The sequence below is a fragment of the Ailuropoda melanoleuca genome, chromosome 13 (genome assembly GCF_002007445.2).
Source record: "Ailuropoda melanoleuca isolate Jingjing chromosome 13, ASM200744v2, whole genome shotgun sequence".
NCBI classification, from domain to species: Eukaryota; Metazoa; Chordata; class Mammalia; order Carnivora; family Ursidae; genus Ailuropoda; species Ailuropoda melanoleuca.
The window spans coordinates 85468006-85494703 of NC_048230.1; the positions used below are offsets into that span (position 1 = coordinate 85468006).

A 26698-nucleotide genomic window follows, 5' to 3' on the forward strand; every position below is an offset into this window, starting at 1 on the left:
AGCAGGGGGAGTGGGAGAGGAAGAAGCAGGCTCCCAGCAGAGGAGCCTGATGTGAGGCTCGATCCCAGAACTCTGGAATCATGCCCTGAGCCGAAGGCAGATGCTTAATGACTGCACCACCCAGGCACCCCACTATACTAACTTCTAACACCATAGATGATTTCGACTATTTCTCATTTTTGAACTTTAGAGAAATAGAATCATCCAGCGTGTACCTTTCTTTCTGGATTCTTTTCCACAATATTCCGTTTGTTTATATTATTGTGTGTAGTTGCAAACTTTCAATTCTCATTCATTTCTAATATCCCATTGCATGGATAGATCACAGTTATTTATCCATCCTAGCATTTTAGGCATTTAAGTAGCTTCCAATTTGAAGCTATTACTAATAGTGCTGCTATGAATATTGTGATATGCGTCCTCTGACATATCACATATATGTGAACATATATGCATATTCTGTTGGGTGTTTACCTAAGAGTATAATTGTTGGTACATAGGATATGCACAAATTCAGCTAACTTAGTAAATACTGCCAGATTATTTTCCAAAGTGGTGACACCAATTTTTACTCACAAAAACAGTATGTGAAAGTTCTGGTTAATTCAGATTTTGCCAGCCCCTAATATTGTCTTTTCATTAAAAAAAGGAAGAAGAAGAAGAAAAGAAAAGCCCTTTTAAGTTTTTTTACCTTGTAGCTTACAGGCAGCATCATTGTTTCTATTTTGAAACTAACAAGCACCCTCTGTGAGAACATCAGCACTGAGTTCAAGAGGCATTGCGCTCAGCATAGTATCATTGAATAAGATGACAGTTGGTAACAGATGCCTTGTGCCCTTTATATAGCTCTTTCTTCTTTGCAAAAGCAAGCAGGCTTCTCTATAATTCCGTTCGCAGGTCCTCTGGCAGACATGAAGGAAAGTCTATCTTTTAAAAAAGTTATTTGGTTCTGGAACTAAACACCCTTGAAAAATATCTGCCGTAAAGTTACATTTTCGTCAAGTCTGTTTGCCTCAACATAATACTCTGCCAGTATTTAGAGCGCTAGCTCCCATTAAGCATCGGGACCTACACTAAGCACAGGTAGAACAAAAATGAGCCCCACCCAATTCATCATAGGGTTCTAGTTTAAGGTATACTGAGGATTACAGTGAAGTTGTTAATTCCTAAAAACATTAATGATGCCTTTTGTATTCTTTACAATTATATTTTAGCCTGAGGACCCATCTGAGTTTACTAACAGCTTGTTCATAAAAAAATAAAAAAGTGTAAGTCATTTTAAGTACACAGAGTTGCTTTGAGTACAAGGGTGTGTATATGTTTGTACACTTTCGGACATTCACCAGGAAGATGGGCTACCAATAAAAGTTCATCTGGAAGGAAGTAATTGGAATTTGGGTAGCCTTGACTGGTTACACACCTCCAAAAAGGAACACTAATTATTATTATTTTTTTTTTTTGCCCCTCATTGTGTTTCTGTATTGTTATTCCGTGAAATGTTATTAAAGATTACATCATTTGGGGATTTAATCAAGGCAGCAGAGCCTTATGAGTGATGTGGAATGCAGGGTTTATTACAGGGGTTAGATCTTACACAATTTGGAGAGAAACCGGGAAAGTAAGTGTCAAGGGGGTAGTTGACTGAGCAGAAAAAAGCCCTTCATCAGGACCCGGAAGAGGGAACTGGTGAAGGAGTTTATGCAAGGCCACCGTCTCTGCATCTGACGAGGCCTGGACTGTTTCAGCAAGACAGATGGTCAAGAGGCAGGTCAAGAGGTGGCAAGGAGAAAGCTGGAAGTGAAGTGGGGGGAGGAGAATGACAAAGTGGAAACCATGAGAGGAACCTGGAACCCACATGAACAAACTGCCACATGCATCTGTCTCCCCCTGCATGGAACCCCAAAGCTGCAATGCCCTACAGAAGGAGCTGGGGCCCTTTGAAGCAGAGCTGTGTGCCTAGCCTAGACTCAGAGAACCTGAGGTAGGAGAAAGAGCAGGACTTGAAAAAGCTGTGAGCCCCCCTGCTCCGCCACACCCAGATGATGGGCAACAATGGACCCCCCCCACCTGGGGTCCTACCCCCACCTGCCCAGTACAATGGCTGCAGCTGCACGTCTGCCCTCAGAATCTCATGGAAATTTCTCTGTGGCCAACCCTAACACAGAACCATTCAGAGTCATCCCAGCTTGGCTAAGTTGACATAGCACAAAATTACCACAGAAATAGATAATCACTGAGATATTAAAAAAAAAAAAAGAAAAGAAAAAAAGAAAGGAAGGAAGGAAGAAACTGTAGACATGATATAATTCAATCCTTTATGAAGACATGGAAGCTGAATCCCAGAGAGACTCAGGGGCTTGTCCAGTGTCACAGAGCTAGTGACAGGCCTAGAAACTCAATCCCACGTGTCTCCTTTTGGGCGATATCACAGAAAGAACACTGGATGTGAAGCTAAGATGCCGGAGATTTTGTCACTAATTGTTTGGTCTTAAGAAAAAAAGCACTTAGTTAAGGATTCAAGTTTTCTTGTGAGAGAATGGCACATGGGGTAGACCCAAGAAATTGGAGGTGCTCAGTTAATATCTCTTAAATAAATGAGTAAACATAGTCTCTCAAGAACAACCGTTTTACAAAATTGTTCTATTCCCTAACATAAAAGAAAAAATTGAATATATGCTCCTGGGCCTCCATAGTGACGCATTCTTATCTGTTCTCATGTAACTTACCTGGGGCCAGAATGGATCACCAGGCTCTTTCCCCTTCGCGTGAATCAGATTTCCAATCTCTCAGCCATGTACCCGTTAGGCTTACTGTGTTCTTTTTGTCACCCCATTGTGGCTTCTACTTGATCTTGATTCCTTCGGTCTGAGCCTTTCAAGACAGATCTGTACTACGTAACTGGAAAAGCAAGAATCCAAACAATTGGCAAGGGGGAGAAACCAGAAGAATATCAGATTTCTGGCTATGTAAATCTGCAATTTGGGCAGAGTGCAGTAGGAACAGCTGATCTCTGTTCCACGTGGCATCAGCTGGGATAGCTCAAAAACCAGAAGGTGAAATCAAGGGCTACTCACTTGCAACGAGGCTGTTGGCTAGAACTTGAACAAACGGGTTCTCCGTGTGCTCTCTCTGCCTCCGCATGGCATGAAGGTTGGGTACGAGAGCAACCCTCCCAAAAGGACGAGGCAGAAACTGTATCACGTTTTATGGCATGGGCTTGAAAGTCATGTAGCATTTCTGCCAGAGTTACAGGCAAGCCTAGATTTAAGAGGAGGAGATATGGATCCCACTTCTTAATGAAAGGAGTAGCAGCATTACATTTTAAGAGAGTCTGAGGGACGGGGTATCTCCTTGCATGCCATCTTGGAAAATATGATCCACCAGGAGCACTGATCAATATGCATTATGAGTTTATAAACACAGAGCTTGTCAACTAATGGAGCTCTTTTCCAGCAATAACCCCAGAGAATAAGTTTATGCACACCTATATAAATACATTCACATATGCATACATAAAAGCACTTGGCAAATGAGGGTTAATTCTTAGATTCAATTTGCTTCCAAGATATTTTCAGTGGTATGCTTCAGGGTCAGGGCAGGGAAATGGGCCACTCAATTAGTTTAAAATAAAAGTACTTTGCCCTGTCATCCATCTACTCTCTGGGAAAAGAAATCAGGCTGCTAAATGTTGGACTCATACCATTTCCATGGTAACAAAGCCTAAAATGCTAAAAGGTGGATTATAATTCTCTGCAATATTTATGAAATCTGTATTTAGTTTCTGTGGTGGTTAAAAGTTCACTTAACAGCAATGAGTAGCATTACTTTCACTAACCCTCCCCCATACAAACACACACACAGGCAACAGGAGTATTTTTTGAAATCCTATAATTTATACCGAGTGACCATAAAGATAGGGGGAAATGAGTAGAAGTGAGACTGTCCAGTTTGGTCTCCTTAGATCTCCTTTGTGTTTTTGTTTGTTTGTTTGTTTGTTTTGTTTTGTTTTAAAGATTTTTTATTTAGTTATTCGACAGAGATAGAGACAGCCAGCGAGAGAGGGAACACAAGCAGGGGGAGTGGGAGAGGAAGAAGCAGGCTCACAGCAGAGGAGCCTGATATGGGGCTCGATCCCATAATGCCGGGATCACGCCCTGAGCCGAAGGCAGAGGCTTAACCGCTGTGCCACCCAGGCGCCCCTCCTTAGATCTGCTTTGAATCAAATTTTCTTGTTTTGATTTTGATCTCAGTTAGGTGGCTTTAGAGATAATCTGACCATTTGAAGCCTGGAGAAAAAGTCAACCATCATAGGTACAGAAGTAAGAGTAATTATGGTGTTTGGGAATTACAAGTAGTTTGATACAGCCAGAGAGTAGAATATGTCTAACACAGAGTCTTACTTTTGGTGTTATGACTTTTAATTACAAAGGTTTTCAAATACACAGAAAAATATAGAAAATAATAGGATATCCATGTACCTCCCCTCATAGTTAATAGCTTTTACCCATTTGCCATATTTTTCTCAAATCTTTTTTCTGAAGTTCACGTGTGACATTTCTAGATATGTTTCTGTATATTGGTGTTTATGAATGAATCCCTACACTTTTATATCTTTGTGCTTTAAAAATTTGTGTAAATGGTGCCATAGAGAAGACGCTTTTGTAACTCATTTCTATGGCTCAACATTATGATTTTTATCTTTAGCTACAGGGCATAAACACACCATAAGGAGAGCAGAGACGAGCATTCAGTATTGCACAGATAGCTAATCATTTATTCAACTAAGTTTATATTTCACCCGGAGAGTGAGTTGATGGTGACAGTTTTTGCATTTGTAGAAAATGTTAATGATATGCAGACAGGACTGGACACCAGAAACTAAAGTGAATACAGGAAAGAGAAAATAAGGTTTATTTGCAACCCAGTCCTTCCATTTCCGAAGGCCAGAAGCTTTCTCTTAGAATCCATCCTTTGGGGGAAGGATTATGGGGACTGCGTGGTATTTGGTGATTCTAGCAAAGAAGTCCAGCCGCTGGCCAGCAGGCAGCCTCTCTGGACCTGTGCAGGGATCAGGGAGCCACGTCTCTGAGCTTCCAGCAGGGAGCCCTGATGTTCCTTGTGTCCTAGCCCTCCCTGCCCACCCATCCCTGTAGATTTTCTCTCCTGCCAGGCACTTTGAACTTGCCCAACATGAATCTGTTTCCCACAGGCTGCGAGAGCGGAAGGGCTAGGTGGATGACATCCATTTGTGTTCATTCACGTCCTGCCACATGCACGCCCCACTTCTATTCCCTGTTGCCCTGAGAAATGCCTCATTTGAGGCTCTATTCAATTACCAGTTGCCGTTTGATAGATCGAGTTAATTTTTAACTTTTTGTGGATTGTTAAAATAAAGGGATGTTTATTTTCAAGACACGAAATGGAGTCACTGCTTTAATATCAGATATACGTGAGCTATTGGATGCACTCCATCTCTCTTCTCTGTTTACCATATTACTCTCTGAAGGTCTCCAAGAAACACCTTACATAGAGAAGCTCTCCCAAAACAGGAAAAGGGGACAACACACCTGTTTTACTTTTGAGACGGCACTTACTTATTCAAGAATATCTACCAGATTAAAATTCTATTGACCTCATGTCACTGTCAACTAATTATATTTTACTTCTGTTGCATTTCTGAGTATGTCAAGCTAAAAGCAAGTGACTTTCATGCAAATTAAACTACAAGAAGCTTTTTAGGCCATGTTCAAATACTAACAGGTTTGATAAATATATTTGTCTAAGAAGGTAGGACAAAGAGCTCTCTGTTTACTGACATACTTTATTGTCATTCTGCTATTCCCCTCTCGTATGGTTGTTCTATAGGACACAAAGTCTAGGCATCCTGTCGGAATCTCTGATCTTATTTATAGCTGGCTGCAAAGTGGCTTATTGTCATTTATTATTTCTTTTCTTTTTTTTTTTTTTTTTACAGAGATAGAGACAGCCAGCGAGAGAGGGGACACAAGCAGGGGGAGTGGGAGAGGAAGAAGCAGGCTCCCAGCAGAGGAGCCTGATGCGGGGCTCGATCCCATAACGCTGGGATCACGCCCTGAGCCGAAGGCAAACGCTTAACCGCTGTGCCACCCAGGCGCCCCTGTCATTTATTATTTCTTACTTGGTTTATATAACAACTTTCCACCAAAGAGCCCATGGGCTTATTTACATAAAGAGTGCACACACATACAACAACTCACACACACATTTGAACTTCACTCAACACTGTCATATAGTTACCAGTAGAGTACCAAAAATCTACAAGAGGCTTTTCCATCCATTTTTCTGCTCCAAAACCATGTTCTGGAATATTTCTGATATTCCAGGGTCACTAATATTTCCTTTCACTTTGAGTATTTATTGTTTGCCTCTAGGTGGATCGAATCATCTTCTGTGTCTTCTTAGAAGTTGACTTCAAAATCTACAAAAAGAAAATGAGCGAGTTTTTCCCTGCAGGTGAGTAAAATGATTTGTTTTCTTTGAAACTGAGGATTGGAGTGGAGGCATGGGTTATATTCTATTTCATTTCCTAGCTTAAGGAAATGGTGCAAATATGATCTCCATACACCAGTAACCTGTGGCAACTTGGGTCATAATTTTCAAGAACTCAAGGACATGATGGGAAATCTAAGCCCTCGACCTCTCTGTCCCAGGAGGTCATAGTATTGTCTCGGGGAAGTCAGTTCATCTCTTGAGTCTCAGTTTCTCACATCAAAAGTGAGGGGCTGGACCAAATGACTTCTAAAGACTCTTCCATTAGCCCTAAATCACATGATCTGTGATTTGTTCCCCACATATCTAAGTTGTCCAAGCCTGTGCCTACATCCATCATGTTAAATACCTTTGTTGGAAATTGTGAAAAGCCCATTTATATTCATAGCCAGAATTCAAACAGTTCCTGCACTCTCTCCTTATTCCCCCCCAATTTGCTTGGCCCAAATGGCAATGAAGATAACAGCCCTTCCTAGGGCAATCTGCGAAAGGGCTCATTCGTAGTAGTTCACGTTTGCGAATGTAGGCAAAATCTGAGTTATTAAAGAGCCTTGTTTACATTGATTGAGTGTGTCATTAGATTTGGTTGGACAGGTTAATTTGAATATCACCCCCCATTGTTCCTCTTCCAGGCTTGTTTAATATCTAGTTATTTTGATGGTGCCCTTCAAGTCACAGTGCTCAAGGTGCTTTCCCCAGCCATGGTAAGAATGGCTTCCAGGAAATTTCAAGCTACCATGAGCATTGTTGATGCCTGCCTTAGAGCTTCCTTTTGAGGTTTCCATACCCATGTGAAGAGGCTTTCCGTGTCCCTGGTGGCTCTGGCAGGTGGGAGGGAGGGAGTGGTGCACATTCGCCCTATCGGCAGCCTGTCAGAGCCATCCAGTAAATGTAAATCCAGGATGCCGTCCCTGAAGATCAGAGTGGGACACAGGTAGCTGTCCAGAACAGCTACAGAAAACCACTGGTGATGTTCAACTTTGTGCTAATGTTCAAGGTGGACTAAGTTCCTCTGAGTAACGTGAAGTCCTAACCTCTAGTTTCATCACTGAAAGGTGAAGCCTTTAACTACAGTATTTCCCTAACTAGGCCATACTGTAAATTCAGAGAAACTCCCCATGGGATGAAGGAAGGGATTGTCATTGTGGCTTTTTTTTTTTTCTTCCTTTACCTTCTCCCTTCCCCTTTCTTTACCCCTTTAAAAAAAAATTTCAGCAACTCCGTAATTTACAGCATGTAAAGCACCTAGCGACTATTGAATAAGTAGTTGTTAGTATGAGCTAAATTTAATAAATTCTTCTCCCCATAATCCAGTGACTCTTTTTTCTGTTTCAGTCTCCTTGTTTCATCCTTTCTCTTTATTTCCTACATAACCGCAGTGAGCCGACTGTGCCTGCATTTCTATATTTTTAAAGTATTCTCTCTTTTTTTTTGTATTTTTAAGTATTCTTGAGAAAATGTTCATTCGTGAAAAAAATATGACTTGCCATGTTGTGTGATGCAAATATTCTCATGTCTTGTCAATATCACAGCATATTTCATAAGCTTTCATCATTTTGGACTTCTTGAGTCTTTAGAAATTATGATGTAACATTCATTTTTGTGTCTTCTAAAATAAAAACTTGTTTTTGCTCTAGCATATGATAAAAAATAATTGCATAAGTATGATCAATTGATATTAAAACAAATCTGTCCATCAGCAGATATTTCCAGTGATGCAAAGTCAAAAATCATACTATACATTTATTCTAAGTGGAACAGTTTTAGTGGCCTAGAATGCATTAATAATTATGGAAATAAATTATTATTTGAAAAATTGCTACTCTAAATAAGTCCAACATGCATCTTAGTACTTGAGCAAATGAAATAATAATAAAATCATCCTGAGTTTCGTATCAATACTTTGAATCATAGCATGCTCATGAAATTATTTCCAGTGCGTATTTATAATAGTAAGCACATTTTTAAACTAATTGTCAAAATCCCCCCAAATTGTTGAGTATTTCCACAATGCTGAAGCATCAGCCATTTATAAATTCTGAATATGCAATATGAAATAAAGGTGACTTCTAATGGAATGTGTGACTGCTAATATAAATGATTTACATTATCTGTCCATTAATTTGAATTTATGGTTAATTCATAACCGTACCATCTTTGATTGGAATATAATTTTTCTGACTTGCCATATATCCCCCCTAGACTGACTTATTCAGACTATCTCTAACTAGTCTTCTTAACCCTTCCCAATGCAATAATAATAGTTTGGGGGAATAAAGTCATTTTATATTAAACTAAATACCTATGTTTTGGTGCTTATTAATCCCGTGTCCTTACATTTCATAATCAGGAATCTGAGACAAAATGCATAAGAAAACAATACAAGGGAGGTTAGATCACATTAAAGATACAACACATGCAAAACTACTACCTAATATTCATGATAGGAACAATAGCTAACATTTATGCATTGCTTTCTCTCGGTCAAATGCATAGGCTAAGTCAGGTAATCCTCAGGCTAACTCTAAGAAAGTAGGCACTATAGTAACCCTACTTTTTGATATGGAAAATGATGCATACCTGATAAAATGAGGCATATGGCTAGGAAGCAACAGAGCTCTATTTAGAAGTTGAGAACAGCATCTGTCATTGCACCAGCGATAATAGGTTCGCTTCCTCAGAGCGTCTCCAGACAAGGGTGGCTTCCACTTCAAGGATGCATTTGGAGCCCTGAGAAAGTCTCATTCCCAATGTCATCTGCTGCCCATCATTGTTCAGAGCTGCCGTGCTTCTCTCTCTTCTAATACCTGTAAATGTCCTCATGGAAACCATCTACTATGAGTCAAATTGGCACCTTATCATGGATCTCAGAATCAAATCCAACCCGATCATCTAGGCAGTGTGGTGCTTTGACTGGAAGGTGAGCAGGAGTGAGGTTGTCTTTAGAAAACCGAAAGCTCCTTACTCATGACCACAGGGAAGATGGAGAAGTGCTTGTAACAGTTTGCGAGAGCTGCCATGACGAAGTGCCACAGACTGGGGAGCTCAAACAACTGAAACTCATTTTCTCACAATTCTGGAGCTCGAAATGCAGCAGGTAGGGGTCAGCAGGATTGGTTTCGTCTGAGGTCTCTCTTCTTGGCTTATAGATGGCCACCTTCTCTCTGTGTCTTCGTGAGGTCCTCCCTCTGTGTATCTCTCTGTCCTAATCTTCCCTTTCCTTGTAAAGACACCGGTCATATGGGATTAGGGCCCACCCTAATAATCTCATTTTAATTTGATCACCTATTTAAAGACCTTATCTCCTAACACAGTCACATTCTGAGGTACTGGAGGTTAGGACTTCAACAAAATATTGTGGGGGACACAACTCCTCCCCTAACAGAGCCCATCATGGAAATGCAGTAGGAACCATAAAAGGAAAGAAACCAGCAACAATGTTTTTTTCCAACAGTTTTATATCTTGCTGTGGGTGAAGCACATTTGGCTTTTTCCTTCCAGATGTATTCTTTGAAAGTCTAGTGTGACTGCTTTATGGAATTACCATATGCATTGGTTGCAAATAATTTATAGTTACAGTACACGATTAGATGGCCTATGGCAAATAATATTTATATGATTCAGCTCAGAGATCTCTTTGTTCTTTACATAAAAGGTTTGTACTTTTCAGTATGTAGTATTTATTGTGTGTATTTTTCAAAGATTTGGAATTTGGAGGTCAATTTTTTTATTAGAGTCTAAGTTCTAATAGAGAATTTAGGGATATTAATTTCCCTCATAATAACAATGTCAAATTTACAGTTTTGGAACTATATCAAAGAATCCTGATGTTGGAAATAAAAAAATACCGTGGTCAACCCCCTCCCCCATGTTAGGGAAAGCCTACATTTGTTTATTGCAATTATTCTCAACTATATTTTTCAGGAAGGAGTATTTCTCCAAAATAATTTTTTAAGTTACATCCTCTGAAAAATGGGCATGATATTTTAAAAAATTTTATCTGGATTTACTTTCTTAAATCTAACAAGACAAAGTATTCACATGACCTCTTCTTCATCTCCTCTTCTCAGTGATTTTGTAAACTTTTCTCATCCAACATCATGCATTATCTTTCTGTCCATCAATCAACAAATAATTTATTATATGCCTACTTTATACCCAAGGTTTTGGTCACTGCTGCATTTAAGATATAGTTCTTATAATATGCCTGAAAGGTAAGTATTGTGCAGAACAACTGGAAGACAATATTAGCAAATAATCAAATATAGCATTGGTATGGTCAAAGTACCCAGGAATTCAGAGACAAATATGTCTGAGGACCAGGGTGGTTGTGGCAAATTTCATGAAGAATGTGACCTTCAAGGTTAAGCAGGAACAGAGAGGTGATGCCAAGGATTCTGTAAGCGACATAGAGGAGGAAGGGCAGTTCAGATGGAAGGATTTGTGGAATAAGTAGGATGCTTATCTCCAGTTTGTAAATCCCTGACTGAGAAATGTTGACACTCAGCAGCATGTAATTGTGTGACTTTGTGCATCTTCCTTAACCTTTTTATGCTTCGCTTTCATCATGTGCAAACACAGTAATGGACCGATTCCAAATAGAATAAATAACAATGTAAATGAATATTCAGAGAGGTGTCTAGACCAAGCATCATAAATTTTAAAATATCCATGTTTATTTCTTTTTTTTTTAAATATTTTTTTATTATATATATGTTAGTCACCATACAGTACATCCCTGGTTTTTGATGTAAAGTTCGATGATTCATTAGTTGCGCATGTTTATTTCTTATTACAATTTTTTTTGTTTTTTCGTGTGTTTTTCTTATTACAATTTTAAAAGGAGGCATTTTAATTATTTGTGACCGTCTTAATTAAAAAGCATATAACTTCTTATTACAAAACTAGTACAGATTTATAGTAAAAGTAGATCATCAAAACGAAGAAGATACAAGCCATTGAAAATGAATTACCTTTTGTGGTTTATCCTTCGGGTCCTTTAAAATGAAAAATGCAAACGATCAGAAATGCAGTCTTATCACCTGCTGTGTGTCACCACAAATCTTGAACTTTTTTCCATGTCATTATATATTCTTCCATAATATAATTTTGATGGACCCAGCGTTTACCCAAAACCATACAGTTGAACTGGGAATTATTATTGCAAATTATTCTCTATTCCTTTATAAATAACACTTACAGAAAAACATCTTTATAGATAGATATTAGCATACAACCACCATTTTTAAAGAATACTTTTCTAGAAGTAAAATTACTTTTTCAAAATGCATACACTCGCCCAGACACTTCTAATAATCGTCAAATTGACCATTATGGGTCAGTGTCATATACTGAACAGCCGAGGGGTCATCATTCCTAGAATCAAAAATGTGAAGGCCCATACCTTGTATTAAGCACCCTGAGTGATCACAGTGCCAGTGCTGTGGGGTTCTGCTTGCAGGTGGCCATTTTCTTATTGTACTCTCATTTAAATGGAAAGAGAGAGCTCTCCGGGGTCCCTTACATAAGGGACTCATGAGAACTCAACCTTTATGACCTAATTACTTCCCAAAGGCCCCACCTCCTAATATTATCACATTGGGGGTTAGGATTTCAACATATGAATTTTGCAGGGGACACAAACCTTCAGCCCATTGCACTGAGTTCACATTCCCATGAGCAGTATATGAGAGTTTACTTTTCTCCACTCCTCCCAGTCGGGCACATTCTCATCTTTTGATGTTACCACTTTTATCCATGAAATCAGGTAATTAATGTATATTTCCTTTTTTTCTAGTATGGCTTTTTCTTTCTTTCAGTTATTTATTGTATCTCCAAATTTCTTATGAGAAATTGCTAGTCATGTCCTTCCCACATTTTTTTTTTTACTATTTCTTTTTTTTTTATTGATCTGTAATAACCTTTTGTATAGTAAGGTTCTTAGTTCTTTCAAATATATGTTGCAAGGAATTTCCCATTTTGTCCCTTGTCTTTGTGGTATTCTTCCTTCATAATCAAATCAATGGGGAATGGCAGAAAGACCAAAGAAAGATGAAAGAGAAATGTAAAAATAGAAAGAATGGAAGGAAGGAAAGAAGGGAGGGAGAAAGGGTGGAATGGAAGGAAGAAAGGTAAAAAAGAAAAACAAAACCCTTTTTGTTAGAGAATGAAGTTGAAAACTAAAAAACTCCAAAATCACCTTTATATTAAGCCTATGTACTTGATCCCAAAAGAAATCATCTTATTTCTAAATAGGATTATTCTTTTTTTTTAATGTTTTTTTATTATATTATGTTAGTCACCATACAGTACATCCCCGGTTTCCGATGTAAAGTTCGATGATTCATTACTTGTGTATAGCACCCAGTGCACCATGCAATACGTGCCCTCCTTACTACCCATCACCGGCCTATCCCATTCCCCCACGCCCCTCCCCTCTGAGGCCCCCAGTTTGTTTCTCAGAGTCCATAGTCTCTCATGCTTCTTAGTTCTCCTCAGACACTTTTTAGGCAAAGTCATATGCTTCCTGATTTACAAGGTATGGTAGGAAGAAAAATGCCCTTCCCTCAAGGATGCCTTAAACCTCAGAACCTGCAAATATGTTAGGTCACATTACAAAGGGGAGATAAGATTGTAGATGAGATATAGGTTGCTAGGGAGCTGACCAAAAGATGGGGACATTATCCTGTATTACCTGGGTGGGCTCGATATAATCACAAGGGTCCTTAAAAGTTAGAAGAAGGATGTAGAAAAGAGTCAGTAGGAGATATGGCTGGGGACCAATATTCAGAGAGATATGGGTCACCGACTTTGAAGATGGCAAAGCGGGGCCACGAGCTGAAGAATATGGCCTCTAGCAGCCAGAAAGGCAAGGAAACAGATCCTCCCAAGGGCCTTCAAAAGGAGCTCGTCCCTGAGGACATCGTGATTATAGCCCACTGAGATCTAGGTCAGACCTCAACCCACACAACCGTGAGATGACAAATTCGTGTTGTTTTAAGCCATTACCTGTGTGGCAGTTCATTACAGCAACACTAGCAAACGAATTCACCAGTCGTCTTTGTGTAAGTCAAAGAAACACATGCAAATACCTGCGTACCTAGTCTGGATTGTACATTTTTTTCCCCCAAATGGCACATTCGTTGTAGAGAAAAAAACCCAAAAACTGCAAAGTGAAAGAATTCAGAAATTTCTTTAATTATGAATATTTACAGTGACTTGGCACATTGTTGCACGTTTGTACACCTTTAACGTGTGGGTCCCGTTGATGTTTAGGATTATACAAGACATGTTTTCTGTAACGAGACATAAATGAGTTGACTGCCTTCTTAGGCATTGGGTGCAAACCATTTCCACTTGATGGGCCTCAAAAGCTACAAACACGTTTTGCCTTCAATGAAAATCCAGTGAAGTGTTGCTGTAACCAGGCAACCTGAATGCAGGAAGAAGCAGCAGGCGTAGACTGAAAGCAGTCTGTCCCTTCCAAAGGGGGAACTGTGCGGCGTGTGTAGCAAATGCATATAAACAGCAAAACACATACGGATCTGGGGACACAGACCTTGACTAAGCAGAGTTTGATCTCATTAGGAGGTTTCGATAAAACAAAGACAAGACAAAACGCGGCTCGGAGAAGGGAGATGCTGTAGGCATCTTTACAGAGACCCACGCATGGTGCTTCCAAAAGACCCTTCAAATGTCCTGGGTAGACTGGTTTCTGTTCTGTGGGCGAACACATTGAGGCAAATGTAGGGGGAGAAAAAACCCTTTTCGAGGTACAGTGTGTGAATGAGATCATTCCTAATAAGACCCAGAGGTAAGAATAGAGATAAATATAAGCAATAGAGTAAATGAAATGCTCCAACTTTTATTCTTCTTCATCTGTTTCTCTGACTTGGACCCTCAGCTACAGGTTTTTGAAGTTTTCGACTTCAACTGCTATTCACTCCATGATCTAAAGCGGTTAGTGACTTCCAGTACCCTGTTACAGCTGTCACTGTTGAGGTCATAGAGAGCTCTTTGGTGGGTCCAGCATGGTTACTAAACCAGTGTGTATTGGATTACGTGACTCCCATGACCCTTTGCAGCCCTTGTCTCACTTCACTGGGCAGCCTTTATCCCCTTGACCATTCTGTCTTCTACTTTTCTTGCCAGCCTTCTCTAGTACGCTTGCCCATACACAGGCCATCTCCAGCTGGCGTCTCCAGGCATCTCCAGCTCAATGTCTCTGAAACTAAATTTAAAATCCTTCCCCCTACCCCATCTTTCTCCTCTGAAATCCCATATCTCAGTCATTGACACCATTGTGTGTCCCATTTGCCAAGCCAGAAACAGCAGAACTATGCATTTTTTAAGCAGTGCCTTTTGTTTATTGATTTATTTATAAATTAATAAGATTTGAGTACTCCTCTTGACCAAGGACCTGTTGGGGTGGGGTGGAAGGGGACAACCTTTGGCTCATTTTTTTTTTCTTCTGTCAATTGCCTTGCAGAAAGTGAGGTTAGCAATTTGTTAGACTCTGTAGGTCCAGGTTTTCCACTTAATGGAAGAGCTCTACACTGCAAGGATGTCCCCTTTATCTGTCATTCTTTGCCTGCCATTTCTGCTTTGTCGATTTTCAAATACCGTCGTCTAAAGTGTACATCTTCCATACTTCACGGAAATCCTGAAAAGCTTGGAGCACTTTATTTTGACTAATAATATGTCCTCTCTCTGCAAATGTAAATTGCTCCTAGAAGCCCTTAGTAATGAAATATTTAAAAGATAAGGGATACAGAAGATGCCTGTGTGAAGGAATTAAGCCTTAAGAGAGAGGATTTGAGAACACATGAAATAAAAGCCACAACGAGATTGTCATAATTGTTCTGCTTGGCAGAACTGACCATTGGTGTGGATGCCCCCAAAATCTTTTGACAAAGGAATTTCAGGTGCCCATCCTTTTTTTCCCCTGGGGAGTGGAGAGGCTGCTTTAGTACCCCATAAGGGTAACTTTCTCCTTCATAACGCACTTCTTTTTCCATGCAGCCCACAGTCCTCTTTGCAGCAATTTTCTATCCACATACAGGTCTCTTAGCGAATCTTGGGGTCCTAACCATGGGCTATGATAACTGTACCATCCAGCTGTGTGATAGATGGGCGATTTCCAGCACAGAAGGAAACATATCTTATGGAAAGAATGACTCTTCCTCAGTCCCAGCAACCATCTGGTATGGGCACCCCTCACCAGTATTAGAGTTGGTTAAATATCACCAAGGACATCTAATATTGTTGAAAGCTTTTCCTTCAGCACCCAAATATCTGTATAGTGGTTCTCCAGCTGCAACTTGCAGAAGCATTACCTGGAGAGCTTGTTAAGAAAGCGTTAGGTCCCTCCCCTGAGCTTCTGCTTAGATAGATCTTTAGTGGAACCTGAGAATTTGCATCTCTAACAAGTTCCCAGGTGACGATGATGCTGCTGGTCCACAGACCACACTAGAAACTACAGTTCTGCGGGGTTTTGTAATCTGTTTCTTTTTATACCATTTATTTTCCAAAAGACTGCATTCATTATGGCAACTCTGGATAAAGGAGTAAGACCAATCTCGAGTGATTGCAAAATCCACGGCATACTCTGTTTTTCAGCAAACTCTGTCTTCCATTAAAGAAAGTGAAGTAGATACTACAGACTTCAAAGTAGGTTAGACACGTCCTTAAAGGGGTTTCTAAAGTGTACAAAGCTATTACTGAAAACTGGTTTTTCACAGGAAACCAGTTTGTTTTCACACTCATTTGTGGTCAAAATAAGAACTTTAGTCATATTAGTACTTTTTTTTTTAGAGATTTTATTTATTTATTTGACAGAGAGAGAGACAGCCAGCAAGAGAGGGAACACAAGCAGGGGGAGTGGGAGAGGAAGAAGCAGGCTCTCAGCAGAGGATCCCTATGCGGGGCTCGATCCCATAACGCCGGGATCACGCCCTGAGCTGAAGGCAGACGCTCAACGACTGAGCCACCCAGGCACCCCCATATTTGTACTTTTTGTGCAGAACACAACAGGGTAACCTGGCAGAGAGGGTGTAGTGAATAAAACCAGCATCCATTATGAAATTAACGTCAAAGAGGCCCCGTGAGATAAAATGGAGCCTCAGCCACTGGGTCCTTTCTGCCGAGGAAGGGAAGGAGTTTTTCTGGAATCGGCATTTCCGAACACACAGAACAATACCACCTGATGAATTGCCCTCTATTTTGAAATGATATTTGTATCACTTTGGCTAAGAACCTTTTATTTGATTTTTGTCCTCTAACAAAGAAGCATGATGCTTGAAGAACTGTTAAAAGGGCAGCGGCTCTGTGCCCATGCTCCATCAGTCCCCTAACTGCTTCCAAATTTTGAATGGCATGCCTCCTTATCTCCATAGGCTTATCCTCTTCTTTCATATATTGCTTTTTTGTTCCCCAGTTTTGTTAGAAAAAAAAATCTTGCTGGAAATATGCTGCATAAATATGGCTCAAGTGAGTACATTTTATAGAATAATGTTGAACTAAAGTGGATTTCATTAATAAGTAACAGCACATTAGGTGCTTTGTAGACCAAAATTACTCTGTGCTGGATTTTAATATAAATAATACCAAAATATTAAGGCATGCATTTTATAGTTTATTAGTAAATTTCTCTTATGAAAAATGTTCTCTCTCAAAAGCTGGTGTGTCATTTTCTGCTTAAAGTTGTTTAGTAACCCTGTAATTTTCAGGATAAAATTTAAATTCTTCAATCTGAGGTATTAAGATTCCCCAGAGAAACAGAGCCAATAGTGGATATAGATTTAGATAGAGATATAAATATAGATGGAGATATAAATTTATTATAAGGAATTGGCTCATGCAGTTATGGAGGCTGCCAGATCCCAAGACCTGCAGTCAGCAAGCTAGAGACCCAGGAGAGCTGATGGCAGGGTTCCAGTGGAAGTCCGAAGACCTAAGAACCGGGAGAGCCAGTGATGTTTTGATCCAAATGCCTGCAAGCTTGTGACCCAGGCAGAGACAGTGTTTCAGTTGAGTCCAAAGGCAGGAAAACCCCAATGCCCCAACACAAATGTAGTCCAGTAATAGTTCCCTCATCCTTGTGGGAGAGTCAGCCTTAAACTTATTGGATGAGGTCCACCCACATTACCAGGGCTGTCTGCTTTCCTCAGTCTACCAATTCAAATGTTAATTTCATTCTGAAATTTCTTTCAGACACACCCAGAGTCATGTATGACACATGTCTGGGCATTCCGTGGCCCAGTTACATTGACACATGCAATTGACCATCATACCCAGCAAGATCCTTCATTAACCGGCTTGAACAGGCCACTTTACCCATAATTCCCCTGTAACTCCTCCCTTCAGCCACTCGGAAGCTAGTTTTATTTCCTTAAAAGCATCTTGGCTGTTCATATGCATGTGTTTTCACAGATGTGTTTCCCTTCATTTCAGTGTGATCACCTTTTTCTTAGTTTGAATCCCTCTAGAAGCAGCCCCAGAAACAAGAATTCAAGTGGAAGTCATTTATTTGGGAGATGATCCCAGGAATCACCAGCAGGAGAGTGGGGAAGAAGACTGGAAAGGGAAGGAAGACAGTAAGGCTATATTATAAATTAAATTAACCATTGGCTCAATCCCAGGGTTGGGATGGAGAGGGGAGGACTCTGGGAGAAGCTTCCAAATTAGCCCACTTGAGAAGCAAGGGAACTAGAGTACTTTGGGCAAATCCTGGCAGTCACCTGTGAAAAGCTGCCCTCCTGGGGGTCTTAATTCCCTGATATTTCTCCAGCAGCCTCCAACAACCCAGAGAAAGCCCTCAGGCAGAGACCTAGGGTCTGGTGGCTGGAAGTCAGGCTGGCAAGCACAGAAGTGTCAAGGAACGAGGGGGTGTAGGCAGGGCACCCACATCGGCAGGAATGCACTGCAGCCTTTCCTTCCCCCTAGTTAATTTGAACTCACCCTTTAGGATTCAACTTCAGCCTCACCTCTTCTGGAAATCCTCCTTCATAGGCCTTCTCTCCGACTTAGCTGCTTCTTGTCTGTTTCCCAGTTAAACCTCTGGCTATCTGCATCAGATAATCTGTTACTTCCTCTTCTGATTGCTGTTTCCACTTCTCTGGGAGCTTTTTCAGGGACTAGATCAACAACTCTATCTTCAAGGCCTTCCATAGTTCCAACATGTGGTGTTGGTCAACAAATGGTTGTTTGAGTAGTTAAAATAGTAATAATAATAACACCATAACACTAATAGCCGGTATTTATTGACTGCTCACTCCATGTAAGCACTTTACATGTATCACATATTACCAGCTCTAGAAAGTTAGTGCTTTTATTATCCCTATTTTTCAGATAAGAAAGCTGAGGTATAGGTGTACGTAATTTGCCCAAGATTGCATAGCTATATATGGTTTGGCCTGGAAGTAAACCCAAGCAGTCTGAATCCAGATCTTGGATATACTCTTAACCACTATATGGATAAATAAGTGAAATGAATGAGTACATGGATAATAACATCAAGTCTGATCCTTCAACACCTGGGGACATTCTAGGGATGATGCTATCAGTATAGTCTATAAAGTTCAAATATCAGCTCTAATGTCACATTTTCCAAAAACCCTTCCCAGTAGCCTCACTGGAAGCAGCTATCCCTACCCTGACACCTTTTGTAATGGCATTGTCTACTCTCTATTATATGTTCAAATGTATCTGCAGGTCTTACTTTCCTTACTAATGATAAGTTTGCAGGCAACTGTGTAATCTGATTCATCTTGGTATTTTCTATTTCCCCAGGCATAAAGCCACACATACAAAAGGTTACCAATGAGTGTTTGCCACATGGACAAATGGATACATAGTTGACAAGCAAAGGGATCTTTGACTCTTCCTCTATCTTTCCCTGGAAGCTATGGAGACTCTTTTTCTTCCCACTCTGAGATTCCAGAAAGTCTGTTGTCATAGAGATGGTTCTAGATATTTTAGATGGATCTGAAAAATAAAATTCTGTTTAAATATATTAAGGTCAGGGAAGAATCTGTGAAGAGTTTACTTTGTAACATTTTGATAATCATTTTGGTTAGAAAATTATATTTCTAAGAGAAAGATATTCTTTCTCCCAAAATTCTATTCATAGAAAAAAATGAAAGAAATAAATTATATAGGACATCACTAATATTTCTAACAATTTGAATGGAAGAAAATTTACTTCTTTGAAAATTAACCGTGCCCATCAAGAATTACTTTCCTAAAACCTTAAATTAAATGCATTTTCCATTCCCAGTGACTGATACATCTATAATCTTCATTTATAATTAGCACTTTGAAGAGTGTCACATTGAATAAATTTGGCTAAGAAATTACTAAATTTAAAGCATATATCTGAGAGGAAATTACAAATCCTTACTGAGTCCTCATTGTTTGCAAATCATCACATAGATCCACGCTATCCTGGTATGTAAGAGGTAGATAGGAAATATAAACATGGGAATTCTCCAGTTTGACTAAGAAATCAGAGAAAATTAATAATAAAACCTCAGAAATTTTATTCAGCAGAAATTTCTTTATGGATTTTAGTGTACAAAATTAATTGTATTACATACCAGGGAATACAAAGGAACATAAGAGATAGCCTTTAGGAGCGCCTGGGTGGCACAGCGGTTAGGCGTCTGCCTTCAGCTCAGGGCGTGATCCTGGTGTTATGGGATCGAGCCCCACATCAGGTTCTTCCACTATGAGCCTGCTTCTTCCTCTCCCACTCCCCCTGCTTGTGTTCCCTCTCTCGCTGGCTGTCTCTATCTCTGTAGAATAAAAAAAAAAAAAATCTTAAAAAAAAAAAAGAGCCTTTAACTTTGCAGAATTTATGATCTGGAGATGGGCATCCATAAGACAGATATGGTAACAAGTAGACTTAAAATTTGGTGGTAATAATAACTAATATTTAGCACCTAATATCTCAGTAGCTATCCTAGTGCGGTATGTGACATTATCTCATTTAATCCTTACAGCAGCTCTGTGGAGGAGGCATTACTGTTGGGTAACTTCTCCAAGGTCACATGCCTAATGAATGGGTGGGTGGAGGAGCTGTCTGCAGACCTCAACCCAAAGGTCCTTAAAGTTGATACTGATAAGGCATTAAAAATAAGGTACACTGAACCGAAGACTATTCACTCAAACTTGGATGGAACAGATGTTATGATGCCTCAGCCTGGCCTTGAAGGATGAGTGTGAACAGAGATGGAGAAACGCATTGCTTTCAGGACTAAGGCGGGTAGAGGAAACTAACAGAGATCTTAGAAAACAGAATGAAGTGGTGAGTGAGTGAAGGTGGTAGCATGAGTGGGACAGAGGAGGGGAAACCGAGAGAAGTCGTCAGAACCAGATACTGCTGGCCTTGAGTGTAACTCCCAAGAGTCTAGACCTTTCTCATTAGGCACACAGGAGTCACTGAACAGTCATGAACCAGATCAGAGCTGTATTTTAAGATTGATTTGGAAGCTATGTGTAAAAGGAGATGGAGTCCAGAGTAGGAAAAAGAAGAGCAGGTTAGGAAACCACGAAATAGGAAAGTCTGAATTTGAGTTGTAGTGATGTGAATAGAGAAGAAAAAACATGGTAATAAGACAGGACTCAGCACTGGCTGGATGTGAGTAACAACGAAGGAAAAGAAATGACAGCATGTCAAAAGTTTAAAAAGCATGCATGGGGGAATGGGATAGGCTGGTGATGGGTATTAAGGAGGGCACATATTGCATGATGCACTGGGTGTTATATGCAAATAATGAATCATGGAACATTGCATCAAAAACTGTGGATGTACTGTATGGTGACTAATATAACAAAATAAAAATTACAAAAAAAAAAAAGTTTAAAAAGCAACTGAGTCACTCAGAGCACAGAGGACACATGCGTCCTTGCCCAAGTACAGGGAGTTTCACTGGGATGAGGGGAGTTGAGTGGGAATGACACAACTGGGGTGGGGTGGGTGGGCTGGGTATGGGGGGCATTTGAGCTTCCATGGTTAAAGGTTTGGATTTGTATAGGAAACTAGCGCTTTTCACACCGCAGTGCAGGGATTGGACCCCGTGTCAGCCTACACCCAAATGTCGAGCTCCAGCTTTCTAGACACTTGAGGAGAGCGTGCGTCCCTCTCGTGGATACAGATAGTGCGGCATTTAAAGTGCGTTTTTTTTTAATTTTTGTCCTTTTGAAATGACCAAAGTGACTGTGTGTAACTTTAAAAGCAAACAAATTATTGCAAATATAGTTTTGTTAGACATACCTAAAAAATTTTAAAAGGAAATGTAAACTGTAGTTGTTAAAATTGAGCTCTCATGTCCATTTAGGTTACATTACACTAATTTAGCATAATACTGTGAGACAATAGAAATGCGTGATCTACCCACTCTCTTTTCTACTGAGTGTTTTTTTGCCTTTGAACTTTTGTTAGATGGGAGAATTCCTAGCTTTTATATGAGTTTTTCTTTGTCTTTTCCCTTTTTTTAAATAGATGATAATAATGAAGAAGAAGGTGTTGACATGAAAGAAGATTCAGGTATTAAATTTATGATTTTATTCATAGAGAATGGGTAAAGGTCATTTTGCTGTTTATGTACGCCTCACATTTTTCAAAGAAAAACATAACAAGGTTAACAAAATAGGTGAAGGGAATTAAGAGCACACTTACCCCGATGAGCACTGAGTTCTCTATGAACGGTATCATTGAATCACTATATAGTACACCTGAAACGAATATAACACTGCATGTTAACTCTACCGGCATGAAAAGACAAAAAAAATAGAAATGTACACTCAGGGTCATAAAATAAGAAAGTAGTTGTGTAACTCTTAGGGCTAATACAATTAGCATATTTAAGCAGTAAACTTTCAGCTTTCTGAAAGCTGAGGTAAAAATGAAACCTGATGTTATAATGAAGAGAGCTGGGTAGCAAGTCACCCCAAAGCTTAGTGATTAAAGCATCTGCTTATTATGCTCCTATATTCTGTGGGTCAGGAATCCAGACAGAGCCCAGCAGGGCTGACTTGATCCTTCTGCTGTACAAGGTCTGAGGCCTCATCAGGAAGCCTCAGTGGCGGGGGGGGGGGGGGGGGGGGCGCTGGAATCCTGTGAAGATTTGTTCCCTTGCATGTCTGGCTGGGGATTGATTTTGGCTCTCGGCTGAGACCCAAGCTGGGGCAGTTTTCTGAAACATCTATGCGTGGCCTCTTTCTATAACCTGGGCTTCCTCTCAGCATGGCAGCCGGGCTCCAAAGTGGTTCCTCTAGAGAGAGCAAAGTGAGCCAGCAGGAGCTGTACCCTTTTTAAGCCTCAGCCTCAGGAGTCCCACAGAATGACTGCCACAAAACTCTTTTTGGAACAGTCATTAAGAACCCTGCCCAGGCTCGTGGGGAGAAAAAGTAGGTTCCATCCCCTGATGGGGAGCAGTGAGGTTTTATAGAGCACATGGGACCTGAAAACTTGCCGTGGCCATGTTTGGTACATATATTTGGTACCTAGGATATATTTTTCTCACTATCAGAAAATAAGATGTGTGCCTATCCTCAAGAAAGACCAGTGTTTGTTGAGGGAAATCTAGTCACAAACATTGGGTCTGGCCTAAGGTGGGCGCTCCATTTATGGACTTTGGGTACAAGTTTTCTCTGTAGGCTTCAGTTTACACCTCTGGGGCCAATCTTGTTTGGGAATTAAATGAGATATACCTGAAATGTTTCTTGGACCTTAGTAAACACTCACTAAATTATCACTTCTTTCTTTCTCTGCTAGATATTGGAAGGGTATAGAACTTAATTCCATAGTATAAGAACTCCTTGTTCCCCATTTTGGCAACCACACTGTTCTAGGCATGAAATGGGGCCAGGTTTCAAAATTAAAATCAATATCTCAGAGGTCCTAATTTTGTGTAACCTGCTATTCGATGCCAGAACTCCATCCATTTAATCACCGACAACCTCAGTCTGAGCATCTCTGTAAATGGGAAGCGATTTAAATTCTGAGGTAAACGATCTCTGTTAGTCAAGGTTTGGTTAAAATGGTCCTTTATCCTGGTTAAGTTAAATCTCTCTCCCTCCCCTGATCTCCCACTGTCTTGGTGGAAAAATACCAGCAGGTGTTTTCTTCGTAACAGCTCACTGGATCCCACTGGATCCCAACTCCTGTCTAGCTTCTCGCTTCTTCTCTGGTCCAAACATGCCTGAGTCCTATGGTTCCCTTGGTCTCCCCAGGGCAGTGGATTCAGAGGGCAGGAGAAGTAAAGGGAGGATTTACAAGCCAGGAGCAGCAATGAAGGAGGTATTATTGCTGTAATAGTCCATTCCCTGCCTGTATATCCTTGGTACCCGCTATTGCTTTACAATACCAACAACGATGTAAGGAAAGTTCTTGTGACCCTCAGCTGAGTGATGTTTGCTGGTCGCAAAAGCAAACTCAAAGTGTCTGGGAGTTAATTTGTCTGGAATAGCCCTCAGCCAATGTTGGGCAAGAGTTGGTGGACCCGTGCAGGACACTTCTGAGACGGGTTATGCTTCAGTGCTGTCCAGTGGAAATGGGATGGACACCTCAAATGAGAACCTCCTGTTTATCCTCAGATTTTCTAGTAATCACATTGGAAGAAGTAAAGAGAAACAAGTGAAATTAATTTAATACTATTTTATGTAGTATAACATATCCAAAATATTATCGTTTCAACATATAATCAGTATAAAAATTATATAAGCCTGATATTTTACATTCTCTTTTTTCCATACTAAGTTTTTGGAATGTGTGTGTGCATTACATTCATATCTCAGTTGAGACTAGACACCTTTCACGTATCCATTGGCAACGTGTGGTGTTGGACAAAGAGATTCTGTACCATCACCCACAGGCCCCCAGTGGAACTTGCTCAAACCCAGTATTGGCTGCCTTCCCTTTCCTGTCTCACTTCCCTACTCCCCTCTGGTGCTTTCTGGGATGATTTCTTAAATGAAGTATTTGCACTCAAACCCTTGTCTCAGCATCTTCTGACAAAATTCAGCCTGAGACAAGGACTCTGCCTGCCTTTTATAAAACATAAAGCCCAAGGTGAAATTTCAATTAGAGTACCCATTTCTATACTCATGAGGGATATCTTATTCCTTAAAAGAGCCATATGTTGAAAAAAGACTTTAAGTGGTCACCCTATCTTGGATTAAATGCCATGCATTTAATGTTGATTTCTGCTATTCTCATTTGTCCTGCTCGTGTGAAGTATCCTTGGAATATCCTTCAGCCATGGGGAGTACTGCCCTTTCAGCTGGCTGGCCAGTTTAAGGACCTTATCTTGCTAAGGATCATTTGCCTAAGTGCCATAAGTATACATTTCTAGGCAGGGGGAGTTGACTTCTTAATGAGATGCAGCTAGCTATCCAAACCACTGAGTGATTTTAAGAAAATCGTTACTAATGCTGATGCAGAGCCCACAAGCTTCGAGTCAGCATATGAGGTTTGGGGGGCTTTAATTGGATCATCAGTTCTGATTTTAGTCTCATCAGGTTTCCTGGGGGTTTTGTGCCCAGCAGCTGGACGCAACTGTTAAAGTCACACTCGATGGCCCAAGGATGCTGTCACTAGGCCGGAAGGAGCTTGGGAAGCTGCTCTCTGTTTCCTAATATCTGCGTGCTGAAATCATGGGGGATTTCTGTGCAGAATGGTTCCATGATGTGCCACTGGCTTTGCCAGACATTGGTGAGGAGGCTGGTTTCAGTTCAGATCTCATACTCAGGCATGTTGGTCTCTAAGACAGGTCTCTAAGCAGACCGTTAAATGCTGCCTTTCCTCTGCCCTGTATCACCTCTTCTAATACAAGTAGAAATGCTGGAGGGATTTGTACGAATGCAGCTGACATTAGTGAGGGGCTACTTGGGCAAAATAACTGGCCAGCAAATGCTAGTGAATGACAGCAAATAACAATACCAAAACCAGTGAGGTGCTGGTACGCTGACTCTCTGGGTGAAAGGAACCCCAGTTTGGGGAGTTTGCATATTTCATCAGTGTAAATACACCCACTGTGTTGGTATTCAAGCTACCAAACATGACATCAATGAATGTGGGAGTTGAGGAGAGACAGGTAGAGTCAGCCGGCTCATGTCAGCCCCAGCACACGTCTGCTGAGCCGGATTTTAATCAAACATGTACCTTGTGCCAGTCACTCAACATACATGAACTCATTTAAGATATGCAACAACTCTAGGAAGCAGGGATTGTTCCTACACAAGGCTTAAGAGGAATTAGTTCCTGGCTTAAATGAGAGAGCCGTTAGTGTGTCTGACCCCAAAGCTCATACCCTTGTACTCCTGTCTCCAGACTCTGAAAGTAAGTAGAGGCAGGTGGTGTGAGACAAGGTCATCCTCAAGGTGAAGCTCTGCCCCCATAGGGAATGACAGAGAGAGACTGGCTTAAATGCTTAGGATTCCCTTAAAGACCTTTATCAGTTTCTTTAATCCCAGCAAAGAAATGTTTCCCCCGTGTCCTTCCATTCCCATGCATTGTTGAAATGGGCCCTGAGCAGGGACAGACAATCCAGTCACCTACGGCAGTGAAGCTACCTGAGAGTGACAAGCACAGTTGAGTTCTTCAGGCAGCAAATCTATGCTCAGGGCACAGCTCCAGGTCTCCACCCTCTGCCAGAAAGACAGGCGACATAGATAATATGATATGTGGCCAAGGAGAAGTATAGAGTGCTTTGGAGGAATGTTCCTTCAGCTTCTTCAGACCAAGAGGAAGAGTAGTTTCTGCTGAACCACAAGTAGAAATCTGGGCACAGAGGCCATGTGTATCAGTGACTTTCATTTGAATGCCTCCATGGGTGTTACGAAATGATACTAATGTCATAGATGACTGTTCATAATTAACATGTGTCCGTGCCCACTGACTCCCCAAGGAGGGCCCTGTCACTTCTTAACAAATGAACCATAGTCCTTTTTGGGTACTTACTTCAAAATGCGGACAAATAGAGACAACTAGATGTCTTTCAGAGATGTCTCCCCCATTCCCCAAGGATTCCTATTCAGGTTGGGAAATCAGGTTCATTATCAAGAACTCACTTTCAGGAGATGCTGGTTTGGGGCTGAATGCCCAGCACTGGACACTCTCCTCTTCGTCCCCATTGCAGATGATGCATTTCAGAGGCATCTTCCAGAC

At 40.7% G+C, this 26698-nt stretch overlaps 1 protein-coding gene across 2 annotated transcripts in view; it reads left to right on the forward strand.

Moving 5' to 3' along the window:
• MACROD2 (mono-ADP ribosylhydrolase 2) overlaps positions 1 to 26698 on the forward strand; it is a 1910609-nt gene that overhangs the window by 1733060 nt on the left and 150851 nt on the right. For both annotated transcript variants that reach the window (XM_034641514.1, XM_034641515.1), the window contains exons 9-10: positions 6411 to 6492; positions 22031 to 22075. In XM_034641514.1, the coding sequence (XP_034497405.1) occupies positions 6411 to 6492; positions 22031 to 22075 (127 nt within the window). The remainder of the gene's footprint in view (positions 1 to 6410; positions 6493 to 22030; positions 22076 to 26698) is intronic.